This window comes from Aspergillus foveolatus (genome assembly GCF_047715535.1).
Source record: "Aspergillus foveolatus strain CBS 279.81 unplaced genomic scaffold BDW70scaffold_104, whole genome shotgun sequence".
Classification (NCBI taxonomy): Eukaryota; Fungi; Ascomycota; class Eurotiomycetes; order Eurotiales; family Aspergillaceae; genus Aspergillus; species Aspergillus foveolatus.
The window spans coordinates 777-15,540 of NW_027396168.1; the positions used below are offsets into that span (position 1 = coordinate 777).

The following is a 14,764-nucleotide window of genomic DNA, read 5'->3' on the forward strand; positions in this document are numbered from 1 at the left end:
ACGGCCTGGTTGAGAGTTACCTCAATGTTGGCGAGTTCGCATCTCTGTGACGGCCAGGATGGAATATCGTTAGTCCACATTTCCGATACGGGAGGTACGGTGCCGTAAAGCGGCACTGGCCGATAGCCTAACTCAGAATATTAGATTTTTGCTCCGCCGATCCCAAATTATCTGGACTGGTTAAGCCATATCAGTTTATCGCATTTTCAAGTTCACAATGTCTAATAATGATGATGGGTTCCATACTGCTAAGCGAAGGAAGATTGACACCTCGCAAGATGCTGCAGACTCCCCTGCCATAACGTCACATACGCAGCTACGATCGCTTCTAGTCTTCCAACAAAACGTTGTAGAATCAAAGCAAGGTGAATATACCTTCGAGTTTTTTATGGGATGGTAGACCAGACTGACCGTCTTAAATATAGGCATAAGGCGATTCAAAGAGTTTCTCACGTCAATAGGACAGACTAACCATGAAGGCGAGAAAGCCAAAAAGTTCCGCATACTTAAGGCGTACTGCGACACGCAAACCACCCGCAACACAGAAGAAGCAATCTGCTTTCCGGAGATCATCCAGACGTGGAACTTCGCAGACAGCAGTAATAATGAATCATTACTTACTTCTGTGCCCTCTGTTCTCGCAATCTTCCTGAAGACTGTTTCCAGCAATCTGGATTTTCGGGAATTTGGTATTGCTCTGTGCAAGTATTTGCTGCAGAAGGACCAGCTGCGGCTTTTCAACCGTGGCCTCACTGCGAACAAATCTAAAGAGCATCTGATCTCCCCTTGTCTCCGACTCTTGACGGAGATCGTCAGTTTCGACGGCGGTGCTGTCGCCCGGCAGCTCTATACCGCGCGTCACATTACTTTTAAGCGCATGGACGTGTTTCTGACACCGAACAAAGCGCAACTGGAAGAAAACGCTGATGATCCTAATGCGTCTACTCTGAGGCGGAACGCTCAGCGATATGTTCTTGCAAACTTGAAATTTCAGAACACTGCCAACAAGACCGATATCATTGAGCAGCAGAAGGTTGTAAGAGCTTTTCTTGAACATCTAAGAAAGGACCCGCGTGAAATTGTCATCGACATCGTCAAGGCGATTGAAAGAGATGTAATCCAAGATAGCTCCCTCTCCCGCAACACCAAGACCAAATTCTTCAGTCGATGGAACCTTGAGAGACTGGTCACCCTTTACGGTTATGACCGTGAATCCGAGCAGGAAAACACGACCGGCTTGTCTCTCGCCGATGAGGCGCATAAGATCTTGTTGACTGTTTGCACCAAGACTGAGCATGGCGTTTTGCTGCCTCAAACAGGATGGTACCCCGTCAACAGTGATCCAGAATCGCTCCCAATTGAAGACGATGCTTCAATTGATTTAGGGCTTGACTCCGCAGTCTACGTGGACAAGTACCGGGAATCAGTACCTGTCCGCAATGGCACGCTGTCTTACCTCATTCAGGTCCTCCGTCCGGAATCCGATAGTCTCCAGATTGCGCTTTTGCTAGCTGTCTTCAAAGCAGCGCCGGAGCTGATTGCTGATTACTATACCAAGAAAGCGCTCTTTATGGCGGATCCAAAACCAACACCTTCGTGGATGGCAGAGTCAACCGTTCTCTTCTCTACAGTCAGCTTACCGGTTCCTGCCAATTGTGGTTGGAAGGATAAGCTGCCCGCCATGCCTCCACCTGTTTCAGTGGTCATCGAGAATATTCTCCCCCGGCCACTTACACAGAAAGTGCTGACACGCTGCTTTAACTTGAATGCTGAGATTGTCACTCTCTTTGCGGTTAGAGTCCTGACGATGTCTTTCAATAAGTTGCGCGACACCCTGAAGATCTTCCGTGCCGATCATGGCGCCGGCCAGCATTTGTGGACCCAAGCCGCAGACAAGTTAATTGTCGAGTTTGGTCATAGGTGTCCTCAGATGAAGGACGTTGTAACTTTGTTTCGAAGAACAGCTAAAGATGACTTGCAGCAGCAGGAGGCGGTCTCCGAGCTACTTGCTTGCTTCTATGAGGTTCTGACAAATGCGGCTCTGGAAGAGGGTTTTGACGTTTCCCTAGTTCTCGTTGATATCCTAAAACGACTAGAAGAAGGAGATTTCGACGCGGATAGCACAGAGCTCTTGATAAGTCAATTACAAAACATTCTCAAAATTGCTCAGCAATCGGCATCCCTACGCTGGTGGAATCAGCCAGGTAATGTCCCTGGTGTCAAGTTATCATCATTTATCTCTAACATCATAACAGGATCCATGCAATTTTCTGCGTTTACGTCCATCTTGAAAGTCTTGATAAACACGTCCTCTGAAGGTTCTTTCAAAGAGATCCACTTGCTCCTCGCAAATGTGCTGATAGAATACTCGGTCATTCGCTCCTCCAGCTTCTCGGCTGTCCTGTCTAGCTTTGGGTCATCCGACTCCGAATCTCAACACCAGTTGGCCTTCTTCGATAATTGTGCGTGCCGAGTGACCAAGAAGCCTGTTCACTATCAAGATCTACTCGGATCTTTGGTCCAAACGCCCGAGCTACTGAGTCCTCTAGTGGCTGCTGTTATTGAGCAATGGCCTTTCGTACTCAAAGCTGGAAATGATAGCGCCAAGACAGACGTGAGCGAATTCATCGTTAAATTGCTCAGGAACCTTCATTCAACCGGGGAGAGTCTAGAAGGGCTGAAAGCGGCTCGGGACGAATTAGTCAACGCTACGGAGGATCGGAAGCTGAAATCACGCTTCAAAAAGGCCTTGAAAGGATGTGAAGAGGATGAAAAAGAGGAGCAGAACCCAGGCTCTGAACCAAGAAAACAACCCTCGTCAGCCCCGAAAAAAGAATGGCAAAACATGGATTTAGAAGAAATCTTTGGCTCTTTACCGGCCGAGGGGACTACTCATAATGAGCTGTACAGATGGGACCAACAAGAGGTAGCGGAGTCGCTGGAGGAGGGTCGAATAGCAGAGCTTTTACTATGCCTGTGTTCTGAGCATGAAGAGGTTCGGAGACAGGCGCTTCCGAACATTTCACGATTCATGATGAAGCTCAAGGTAATAACCCCGTTGTCTGTATGTCTCAGCGTTATTAGACTAATTAATGAATGCAGGAATCCAAGTATGCCGAATGGCGCGGCGCCTACATCCTAACTGGAGAATTCCTCGAGACTGTCAAACAAATCGGGGTTGAATCACCCGTGCCGTGGATTGTGGGAGAATGTGCTGCCAGCTGTCTTTCAGTTCTCGTGGACCCGATGCATAAACTCTATGGAAAGGTAAATAAGTTCCTTCAGAAAGCCCCTTCTTGGGAGGTGGAAAAAATACCGTCTTATTGGATTGACAAAATCCTGCTGCACGAGCCTGAGTTGGATGATGGCTACTTTGAAGAAACCGCATGGTTATTGGATCTGCTTGTCAAGGGTCTTCGAACGGAACAGGTATGCTCTATGGCCCTCCTTAGATTGTCCCGCTTGTCTAACATTTATCAGGATATGGAGATATATCGCCGGGCGAACGTTTTTGAGAGAGTCCTGTCGTTCTACGATTCACCAGGGGCTGGCTTCTCTGCGAAGAAGAAGATTTTGCACTTGGTGTACCGCTCAACACAGGTCCAGGGCAGTACAACTTTAATTACAAGAGCAGGCATTATTAGTTGGATACAGAGCCAAATCCCATCAGTCACTGGCAGGTATGCGTCCACCCTTACAGCTATGGCGCAGTCATTACTTCAATCGTCGGACCATGATCGGACCGCGAAGTGGAGTGGAGGCGCTGTACCACGAGCGGTTGAACAGATTACTGCGTAGAATTGGACGAGGTGGAGGATAACTTTGGACCATATACCCATATATAGCACTGGAATAGAGTTGTGTTTTATTACGTATTCGGCCTTCTGCCTGGTTTGCGTTGAAACCGTGAAATATGTTGGTGCGTCTGTGAAAGGAAGAGAAAACAGTGTGATAACCACATAGAGATAATCGATCAGGTACGCGGCGAGAAGTCAAGTAGCAGCAATCCCCAGCGTTGTGGGTGCAAATACGTGGACCAGCTGCAGAGTAGTGTGTTGTTCCAGCGAGCTGGCCGTTTCCTTTCCCTTTTGGGCGGCGCGAAACTTCAGACTCCGACCTTGGGCTCATCACCTCGACTCCCCTTAACCTTTTCTTCTTCCGCCTGATCACGCTCTGCGAAGCTCCAAAGTCATATATCTCTTTGGCCATCCAGTACCAATATCCCAACTATTAGTTACCCCAATTTCTCTCGGTCACGCTCGCTCCTGCTGATTCGGCAAATCTGCCCCTCCTCATCCGCACCTCAACCTCAACCTGACCGATACCGATTACCCGACCATCAACGCCCACATTCATATCTTCAATTGACCTGCACTTATAACCCGCGTTACGTCTGTGTCTTCTCCTATAGCCTTCCGACGCCAAATCTTGCTTTCCGTTCAATCGTCCTCTCCGCCTTTCGCCGCAAGTTCTAGCACACAGAAACTCGACGAGGACCTTTTCTTTACACCCCTGTCTTTTGATCGATCGGAACACATGAGAACTACGTAGGGATTGCGACGAACACAACATAACAAGCCGTCGCAATGGCGCGACGTTACCAAATCGATGAGTTGATATGGCTGCGCGAGTCACCGCTGGTCACGCGGCCAGCCAATCTACCTCCGGTGGAAGAATGGATGGGGTATGGAATTCTCCTCTTTTTATCCACTTCGATGTGTTATGTCTCTTTATTCTACTTGTACTGACTGATGGGATTTACGTAGGCCGCTGCCTGATCGTACGGCTCAACGAAACCCTAGCAACAACCATAACGAAACGTCAGGTCGCCGGCCAAGCATTTTCGAGACCCGTCACATATCTCGCAATTCAAATTCAGGTGAGACGAGATTCTATCGAGCGCTCTTATGCGTCCGAGACGGAAGCTACGAGCCTAGCCTAGATGATTATTCTGACCCTGTGTAGAGGAAATTGTCCTCGGACCCCCAAAAACCGCCTTTGCTTCTGCATCCCGTCTACCCGGTAAAGGCTCAATAGACGCCTCGGAACGTTCACCAGCCTCAGATGAAACAAAGAATGACCGGTTCAAGTTTTTCAGAGACCGAGAAGCCGGCGAAAGAGACTTCGCTGGGCGTGAGGGTAAGATGGGGACATTCAATAATCGGAGGGGAGAGAAGGAGGACTGGAATAATGGCCGCACGCGTCGTACTCTCGGTCAAGATGAACAAGACAAAAGGTCCAAGCGCAACGGAGATTTCGACAGGTGGGAATCCCGCGATTCCCAAGACCATAACGCAGCGAAAGACAAGGACGGACGCTTCTTCCCTCGCCGGGAAGCGCTAGCTGGGCGTGCTAGACATGAGGGCAGTTGGTTCCGTGACGATAAAGGACAAGAAGCTCCCGATGCGGAAGAAGAGAAAGCCTCACTTCGCAGCCGAGATTGGCGCCGTGACAGACATGGCGCTGACCGTGAGTGGACTCGTGGAGCAAAGCTGGAGCAAGAGCCTGAGTGGCTGGATGCGACAGACCGAGACGGACCTCGGAGAGTCCACACACAAGAGGATTTTGAGCGCTGGAAAGAGAAGATGAAGGCTGGTTCTTCCCAAGCTCCACCCGAAGAGAGGAAGGAATCTCCCAGTGAGCAGGTCCCGGAACCTGTACAGAGATCAGAGCCCAGGCCTACCGATGGCGAGGTCTTTAGCCCGAGCGGCGCTGCTCTTCACGACACTACAATGGAGCGCTTCTTCGGCCTGCTGGGTGACACGAAGCCTGCTCAGGACATGGGATCGCCTCTCCCTTCAGAATCGATTGTGAAGAAGGAATCGACTGTGGGAAAGCCTGTAAAGTCCTCTCGCTTTGCAGGTCTATTCAGCCCTCCTCTCGGCAGCCCTGCAAAGGAGCCCGAGTCGCCAATTAGCTCCAGATCTCCTGCACCAATGAATTCCGCGACCGATGCTGATCAAGAAGGCTTTCAGCGTATCTTACAAATGCTCGGTGGTGGGAAATCCCGTAACACCACGCCTCATAATGATCCTACACAAAACAATGCTCAACCAAACCGTCCTTCTTCTTTGGTCCATGCAGAGCAAGCTCGCAGCCCGATATCTCCTTCTCGCGAGCAGGGCCAACGCCTAGAGCAAATAGCCACACAAGGTACTCCTGCACGGGCGGTGGACGCCCCACTCAAGGAGAATGTGTTTGGCCAGGAATCTCAAGGACGAGACAGCCAATATCTGCTTCGGCTGATGCAACAAGTGAGAGTCAGTCCCGGTGCTGGCCCCAATCAAGGCCCTCAGAATCAGCCACAGAGTGCTGGTCCACCCCCTGGGCTAATGAATATTCCTGACGGCATGCCTCATCCCCATGGAGTTGAGCCTTCTATGAAAGGTCCCAGCTTTTTGAATGACCCGGCAATCGCGACGATGCAGAGATCGGATGTTGATCAGCTGCGACGACGGCCTACTAATGGGCCGCCAATGGGCTACTTTGACGACGTTCCCTTGGCGCAGGGTCCCATTACACCTGGTGGCAGCCGTGTTCCTCAGGGCCATGCGCCACCCATGGGCATCCAGCGCCCTCCAGGTTTTGAGCACATGCCACCTCCCGGTTGGGCTGGTCACCATATGCCCCCGCAACAAACTGGCCCTCCAGCTCCTTTGGCCCCTCCCCCCGGCATTCCAACCCCGAACAGGGGCGTCAATCCCAATTATATCTCCAACGTGATGCCAATGCCTGGAAACATGCCGCTTAATGAGCGTCAGCCTTTCCCACGTGGACCCATTCCGCCTGGAATGATGCCGCCCCCAGGTTACATGAACGGTCTGCCCCCCGGCGGCTTTCCGCCCGTTCCGCACAACGGAGAGAATGTGATGGGACCATTTGATGGAAATCCCGGTCTTCAGGGCCCACCGCCGTCTTCCAGACACTTGCTAGACATGTTCGGACAGGTGGGAGCTGATGCCAGAGGTGGTATGGTGGGTCCCAGACAGTTTAGATAATCAGGTACGCAGAGCAAGGTGATATGCGCAGTTGTTCGAGTGCGATGGAGTTTGCATGCTTTCTCGTCAGTAACAATCCTGCCCTGCGGAAGCGTATCCAAGTCTGTATATCTTTATCGCCACCCTCACTGAGGGCAGGATATCCGCATCTAAACAGTCACTACCTTGACTTGACTTGACTTCAGAAGCGAGCCTGTGAGAGTAATACCGATCGTTGATATTTCGGATCATGTACGCGATCTATGCGCTGCTCGTCTTTATCTAGGACAGGATAGTCTCAATCCAGCTATGCGGATTATTTTGTAGTTGTTTTTCGAGTATAGTGTAGCAGCTCTGGTTGAGCAGACTCCTGTGAAATCCCCTCAATTTTGCTTACCATTTCTTCCATCCTCCGCATCACATCAACCACCCTGCATCTATCCTTCTTCGACTTGAGACACCTTCTCGCTGCAATTCATGTTCTTCACTTGCCGCAGTGTGGCTACTTAATGAGCACCAGTTCCATGAAAGCAAGTGACTCCGCCTGAACTGCCAGGATCGATCAATTACGCTCCCTCTACCTGAAATCATTCATCCTCTTCTTCTTTACCCATATCATCCATGCACTACCCTACGATTCAGCCCTCACTTCCACATTAGCCCATCGCCTGTCAACAAGCACCTCCGTCCAGAAACACAGCAACAAGAACAGGACATCAACATGATGGATGAAATCGAACTCCAGCTTTGTCTAAGCATCGATCCGACCCCAATCTCGAATCCAACTGTGAGTCACCTACGCCGCGAATATTCGAGCTATCTCTCTATAATCAACTAACACGTGCAACCCAACCGGCAGAAAGAGACTGATCAACAGAAGGAAAAGCAGAAAAGGTCTTCACAGCAAGGTCAGACCCAGCAGCTTCAGATCCTAGGGGCGAAACGTCTGGCGGAGAACTTGGGGGATCACAGTGAAAGTGGCACTGAAGAAGCGGGAAGAGGGTCAACCCATCGGGACATCTCACCAAACTTCGGAGATGGAGATGGAGATGGAGATAATAACAGGATACCAAACGGACTATGGAGTGAAGAAAGCAATGACCACCTAGGCTACCTACAGCTCCCGCCGCGGAAGAAAGTCCGGACTTCATTCGACTGGGACCTGGAATCAACATGTCGAACCATGTCCGAAGGTAGTGCCAGCGCTGAATCTGATACGGACAAGGATAAGAACCAAAAACCAAACAATGCAGCACATAGCGTGGACAGATTTGACCCTATGCCTTTATGCCACCCTCTCAACGACCCTCAACCTCCATCAAGCGAGGAACCGGGGGAATACATGCAGGCCTTGATAGCCAGCCTTCAGCTATTTAGCCACCCGCATCCACATCCAGACCCACCGGATATCCCGCGGCGGCCTCGACGGTTCGAGATCTACGAAGATCCAGACGACATGGAGACTGATGGGGTGGGGTTTTTCAATGTCGATCTCAACACTGCATGGTATCTATCGCCGGATGAGAATAAAGAGAATGCCGAGGAAGATGCTAATGGCAATCGCCAGCACAATCACGGGAATCTCAGTCAGGTTCAAAGTCAGAGACATCGTCAGATTACATAAGTTCAAGAGTGCCGCAGGCCATGATCATTGTCGGGTGCAGTGTCTTAGTATCATGTTTGTAGTCCAAGGCGGTTCTTACTGTGTAGACATGAAAGAGTCAATGGTTAATGACCAGCTTGATTGATGGATGTAGGTTCTTAAAGCACAGTAAGGCTATAATACGCGTTGCTGAAATCCAAGAATGATATAATTACTTTCTCCTGTTATTGTGGCATGGCGCTTTCCATAGCATACCTACACCTTACCTCCTCCGCCCTAACTTCCTCTCTCTTCCTTTTCTTTTCTTTTCTTTGGTTTCTTTTCCTGCCTATGAAATTTCCAAACAAGTCTATTATGAGAGCGAACAATCCTACAATGACTGGATGGGGACGACAATTGAGATTATTGAGTCCTTGTCACCATTCATATCCACCTGCATACTGGACAAATAAACATGCCGCGAAAAAAGACCAGAAGATTGTAGCATCCACTCGCGCGGACCGTGATTGCCGCACGACGAAATGGATGCTGTAGCTTTTAAATTGCTATTAAGAAACTTGGTCAACGCCGAGGAAGTCCTCAATAGACCCTTCCCTATCTCATGACTGCGGCTGAAGAATCTCATCTTCATTGGTTATGTTATGGAACGGACGACGTTCAAGACAGAAGCCAGGCGGGTATATTCACTGTAACAATAGATGGATATGGAAGTTCGTTGAAAAACAGGTAGCTTGATCACAACCACGGAGGCCTTCTGAATCCTTGTCAATACGTCCGGTCAACCAGCGCTACGAGAGTACATTACGATGGTTTATGGTTAGCTGGGTTAGTGGCAACTGAACTTAGAAATAACAGACCGTTTCATTGCACTAACTGGATCTATCTTTCATGCAACTAATTAAGGATCGCCTAAGACGTTCGGCAGTCTTTTTACTCTCAGCCGACTTGACTCTATTTCACTTTAAGCCTCGCTGCTGAACATCGTCCTCGGTCTGCTACGTTACAAATGTTCAATACATATATTTCATATTCAATATATCTGACCCAGTACGCAACAGCCTACTCCAACGGCGTAAAATATCTCTTGAACCGATCCGTCCTCGTCAATCCCAATTCAACAATCACCCAATGACAACTCATCAGCAGACTCGGGAAACGCACGGTCCAGAAATTCAGATAACCCTCCGGCAGCCCACCAATATGAACTTTCAGATGCTCCGGCATATCATTGTAGTGGTTGCGCTTGTTCCGCAGCGCTCGCATCAGGTCCAGCATTTTGGAGCCGGTGTATTTGCGCTGCTTCCCGAGACTGTCTTTGAAGTCCTTTGGTAGGAGTTTAAGGAAGTCCATCTCAGGGCCAATGACATCGGGTGCTACAGACTCTAGACATAGAAGAGCGTCAGATGGAGGATCCCTCGGTTCGAACTCGAAGTGGTCCGAAACGTCACAGAGAAAGCTAAGGCGGTCGGACGGATTCCAGAAGAAGGGGTGGGTTAACACGGCGCTTGCGTCGGGGCTGTGGAGATTAGTACGCTACGCCACAAGGAAAGGGAAGATGTTGTTGAGACATACCGTTGACGAGGATCAAGTGCCAACATTGATCGGATAAGATCGTCTGCTTCAAACGCATACTCTCCAAGACGCTGTAGCTCATCGAGATTGAAATTTCCCTTAACGATGTTTGCTTCGCGCATGAACTTGCCATTCTTGTCAAAAGGGTGACATCCTCGAGTAAGGACGTAGTAGAAGACACATCCCAGAGAGAAGATATCGATGGCTCGGGTGGCTCGTCGATTCGTCTGGGGATCGACGACCGCCGGCTCAGATGACTCCGTATGTTGAGACTCTGAACCCTGGATTACCGGGCTCTTGTCGTCATCCACAAGCAGTTCGGGAGCCCTCCACCCGGACGTACCAGCAGCATGGGCCGTTGTTGCCCTGAATGAACTCTGGTTATCCTCAAGTTTCTTGCACAAGCCAAAGTCCGAAATCAGGAGCCGGATAGCCCGAGAACCGATACGGCCTCGAGGAGCGGCGACCAGGATATTTTGGGGCTTCAAATCGCGGTGCACGATTTTGAGAGAGTGTAGGTACCGGACACCGGCGACAATTTGACGCAAGACGTCCGGCATATCCAAGCCACCATTGACTAGTTGGGGGAACGCGTCTGGCCGTTCTACCACATCCTGCAACGAAGCCGGACACAGTTCAAGGGCGATGTAGAAGAAACCCTTGGCTTGCTCACGGCAATAATATCGGATAACGTTGTTATGATCATCGCTTTCCTGCAGCAATCCCACTTCGTGCGATGCAATATCATAGAACTCCACCAGCATACGTTTGACCGCGACGTCTCGGCCATCAAACGACCCGCGGTAAACAACTGTCCCGTGGCTTCCATGACCCAGAACGTCGGCCGTAAAGACCTTCAAACGGCCGATCTGGATGACACCGTCCGCTTCAAACACCTCATTAGACGCAGTGCGGGTCAGAGCTAAGCCAGCATCGGGCCCAGCCGGGGGTTGCAAGGTACCAGGAGCGTGATCAGATTCCTCTTTCTCACTCTCAATTTTCTTCTTCCCGCGTCTATGACTCTTGCCTCCGCGGCTGCCGCGTTTGCGCGTCTTCTTCTTCTTCTCCCCATCCTGCAATGAGAGCTCTTCAATGTCTTTGTGGTCATCTGGGCCGCGTGACGGTTCACGGATACGGACTCGCGGGGTGGCATCAGGCTCGAGGGAGTCTCGTGTCTTGTCTGGCTTCGGTGTCATCTCACCGTCAACTGGCGGCCCATCTACTTTGATGTCGACTGTCACATCGTTGACTGCACGGACAGTGCTAGACTCTCGTTTCATAGATCCGCTAACAATTGGCGTTGACGGAGTAGACAAGGGCGCTTGTTCGTAAGCTGATATAATGTTCTTTATATCGAGCTTTTGTTTTGCGAGTTCTTGGATGTTATGTGAGTTGAAATAGATGAATGTACCGAAGAAGAGTAAGATAAGCATAACGACAATATCAGCGGCATTATCCCAGCTTTTGCGGATAATGGTACTATGACGAAGAGCCGGTGGTAGAGCTAGCTCGGATGGGCTACGAATAATCTCCCTAGGGGTATCGTTTGAGAACTCTGCGGACGATGATCCAGATATGCTTGGAATCTGACGGCGAGGGATACGAGGGGAGTTTAGAGCGTGAACACCAGCAAGTGCGTCCCGCTGTTGATCTGGTGTCAGGCTCATGAGCGGCTGTCCATGGCGGAAGTAGTCTTTCTCATAGTACTGGGCCATCTTGGCGCGGCCAGTAACGAGTGGATAGGTCTCCTCGGACATGGCATACCAACCACCGCCTTCAGTGTAATCGATGAAGACAAGATCATTGCGGTCATCGAGAGAGCCGTAATCTGGATCAGGAGGCTGTAAAGGCTGAGAGAGAAGGATAAGCGGTTTCGGGGCTTCCGGGTTGTCAATGTTGACCGGGCGAGCAACATCAAACACCCGCACCACAGGAGAGGAAAACCGCTGCGTGTAGCGAGGCCGCTCGATGTGGGAATGATCGAATCCCAAAACGACCCCATCGTGCATACTATAGATATGACTCTGATCCATTGTACGAAAGTACTGACTCTGTAGATCAACGTCACGGTTATTGGTGGTCCACTCGGAGTATTTCAGAGTACAAATTGGATCACCGGTTTCAGTGTTTTGAATGGCCACAGCGTACTCAACACGACCCAGCACTAAAGTCCCAGACGGAGACTCGCATTCCTCATCCACATCCGCATCGAAGTCATCGACTTTGCGGCACTCCGGTGCGGAGGGCATCGGACCCCTAGAGCTAAACACCCGCAGTATCGAACCAGTCCTCGCATCGACAGTATAAAGAGTCGTCTCCTTTCGGGCGGTATATGTAACTGCCGGCTCGGTCCCAGAATACGGCGTCTCATCAACAAGCTCCTTCACAGTCAGCCCAAGCTGCTGCAACCCGGAATTCGGGTCCGGACTGAATATATAGAGACTGCCATCCTGGCTCGGTTCGACGATCCAGATGAAGTCATCCTCTGGCTTGGCCTCGTCGAAGCTCGAGCGATTCACTCGATGGTAATAACTCTCGACCATCGGGCTACTCGGGACCTCGAGGGCCCAGCGGGGAGCTCCGGTCTTGCGGTCTCGAGCGTGAATGGTACCATCGACGGTCGCCAGCAGAACAAAGTCCTCAACCTCCCAATCCTGCAAGGACCGCGCATGCAGCTGCGGAGCCAGACCAGCAGAGGCACTGCTGCTGCTGGCCTGGATGGGAGGGGCTCGAACGGCGCGGCCAGAGCCCGCCAGAGCCAGGGTTGCTAGGGCGCTCGCATCGTTGGATTTCACGTTCAACGCGGAAGGGGAAGGGTTAGCGTTTGCATTTGCGGGAACGTGAGCCGTCGGCCTTAGAGGGACGGATACGGCGGACGGAAGGGGGACATCGTGAAGAGGCTGTTCCTGCAGCTGCTGCGGAGCAACAAGAACTGGGAGGAGGAGGAGTGCGACGCTGGCGGGTAGGGTCGACCGGGCACCAGGCAGCCGCCACCGCATGCTGAACGGTTACAAGGTGGGATCAGGTCGAGCGACAGCGTTGGGGGGAATATCGTCTCATCGGTAGGCTGGTAAAGGGAGACAGAGCTGGGTATACTGTGTCGACAGGGGAAAACGGTTGCCTGTGGACGGGGAATAGACGGAGGAAATGTCCACAAAGCGTGAGAAATGTGGTGCTCGCAGCCGTGGGCGGAGAGACTCGGTGCCAGTGGAACCAAAGTGATTGTCCAATAGATATGGACCGGTCGAGAACAACGAGATGTGGAGCTATGATTTGGAACAGTTTTGCCGACTGAGGATGATAGTGACCTGAAAGACAAACAGAAATCGATAAAAAGGAAAGGAAAGGTGAGACGCTGCTGCAAAGTGTGAAATGGGATTGTGTGCCTCCTGGCCAAGGGGTCGATCAGGCTCCGTCTTTTGAATGGTCCAGAAGCACCGAGAAGCGCTGACCACAGCCTAGCCTATTTGGGACTAGTGGGCTGTCATAGATTAAAGCCCGGAGCCAGCCACTATACACTGCTTCGGGAGTACGTACTCCGTCTCTGCGTCGCACAATCACAGGAATTTATTGCTTTTAGACTATTTCTGTACCCATTTTTTATTGTCTGAGATAGGGCAAATCGCCTTCTCCAATCTCCATTATGTGCATTCAGTTTTATGAAAGATACCCCTCAAAGAACTCCGCAAGCTGCTCGTACCTACAAATGATCAGCATCAACTAACCCACATCATACCAGAGCCAAGCATACCCACGAACATAGTTCTTCAGACTCCCTTCCTTCCCAAAGTCCGCTCTAGCTCCCATCCATCCATGCCACATCTCGCCATACGTCTCGACAAAGCCCCCACGACCCTTGTCCTCGATAATCCGCTTATACGCCGCGACCTCATCCGCAGGCTCATCCTTCGACGCCAGAACAGCATGTGGGACCGTCAGCGTCTGCGCATCAGCCCTATCCATCCGACTACCAAGCAATAAATTATTAGCATATAAACAAAGGAACAAGTAATTGAGGATGGACTCACCCAGGATGAACCTGCACCGTCGCCGCAAAGGGTGTCCCGTCCCCCGACGATAGCGCCAGCACTTTACCCCCCCAACAAAGTCCATAAGCGCCCCATTTCTGCACGGACGGGAAAATGCCCTTGTAAGTGTCGACCAAGCTGGGGAGACTCTTCGCAGCCTCGGCGAAAGACGCCTTGGTGGTCACGAACTCCATAAGCGCGGCGGTTTTCTCATCAGTGTCGGGCGGAACCCACTCATGCTTCGCTCCATCGCCGCAGAAGAAGTCAGGAATCAGTACGAGGGCGTTGAGGCGTTTTGCGAGGATGTCGGCGCCTTGGGTGGTTTGGGGGGAGTTACCAAAGATGTCGTAGATTGCTAGAATAGCGAACTGGGATGTCGAGGGGCCGGTGACGTCTATTTATTAGGTAATCTGGTCAAACGCATTTTTCGAGATGAAAGAGGAAGGGTAGATACAAGTGCTGAATCCGAGATCCCCAATCACCGATGAGGTTCCTTTCGGAGTGTAGCCCTCGGAGATAACAGGTGGGATGGTGCGGCAGGCTTCGCAGGTCATTGCTGCTGCTGTGCAACATTGAAACGAGAC

General features: G+C 51.0%; 4 protein-coding genes across 4 annotated transcripts; 2 read left to right on the forward strand and 2 right to left on the reverse strand.

Annotated features, from left to right (window-relative positions):
• Positions 1-217: 217 nt before the first annotated feature.
• Positions 218-3,871, forward strand: BDW70DRAFT_165885 (NPA1/URB1 family protein; the record flags this gene model as incomplete). The annotated part of the gene is made up of 5 exons (XM_073741852.1): positions 218-365; positions 426-2,204; positions 2,256-3,046; positions 3,103-3,429; positions 3,481-3,871. 5 exons carry the CDS (start codon positions 218-220, stop codon positions 3,796-3,798), a joined length of 3,363 nt encoding a protein of 1,120 aa, XP_073591387.1. The 3' UTR covers positions 3,799-3,871.
• Positions 3,872-4,130: 259 nt separating this feature from the next.
• BDW70DRAFT_144628 (uncharacterized protein) lies at positions 4,131-7,301 on the forward strand. The gene is made up of 3 exons (XM_073738294.1): positions 4,131-4,684; positions 4,767-4,879; positions 4,966-7,301. Exons 1-3 carry the CDS (start codon positions 4,587-4,589, stop codon positions 6,996-6,998), a joined length of 2,244 nt encoding a protein of 747 aa, XP_073591388.1. The 5' UTR covers positions 4,131-4,586; the 3' UTR covers positions 6,999-7,301.
• A 2,159-nt stretch (positions 7,302-9,460) lies between these two features.
• Positions 9,461-13,519, reverse strand: ireA (bifunctional endoribonuclease/protein kinase IRE1). Its single transcript, XM_073738295.1, has 2 exons — positions 10,153-13,519; positions 9,461-10,096 (listed from the first exon to the last, which is right to left on the reverse strand). The coding sequence occupies exons 1-2, from the start codon at positions 13,149-13,151 to the stop codon at positions 9,640-9,642; spliced, it is 3,456 nt and encodes a 1,151-aa protein (XP_073591389.1). The 5' UTR covers positions 13,152-13,519; the 3' UTR covers positions 9,461-9,639.
• Positions 13,520-13,809: 290 nt separating this feature from the next.
• On the reverse strand, positions 13,810-14,734 carry BDW70DRAFT_154071 (uncharacterized protein; the record flags this gene model as incomplete). Its single annotated transcript, XM_073739767.1, has 4 exons — positions 13,810-13,852; positions 13,904-14,119; positions 14,181-14,574; positions 14,635-14,734. The coding sequence occupies 4 exons, from the start codon at positions 14,732-14,734 to the stop codon at positions 13,810-13,812; spliced, it is 753 nt and encodes a 250-aa protein (XP_073591390.1).
• Positions 14,735-14,764: the final 30 nt, after the last annotated feature.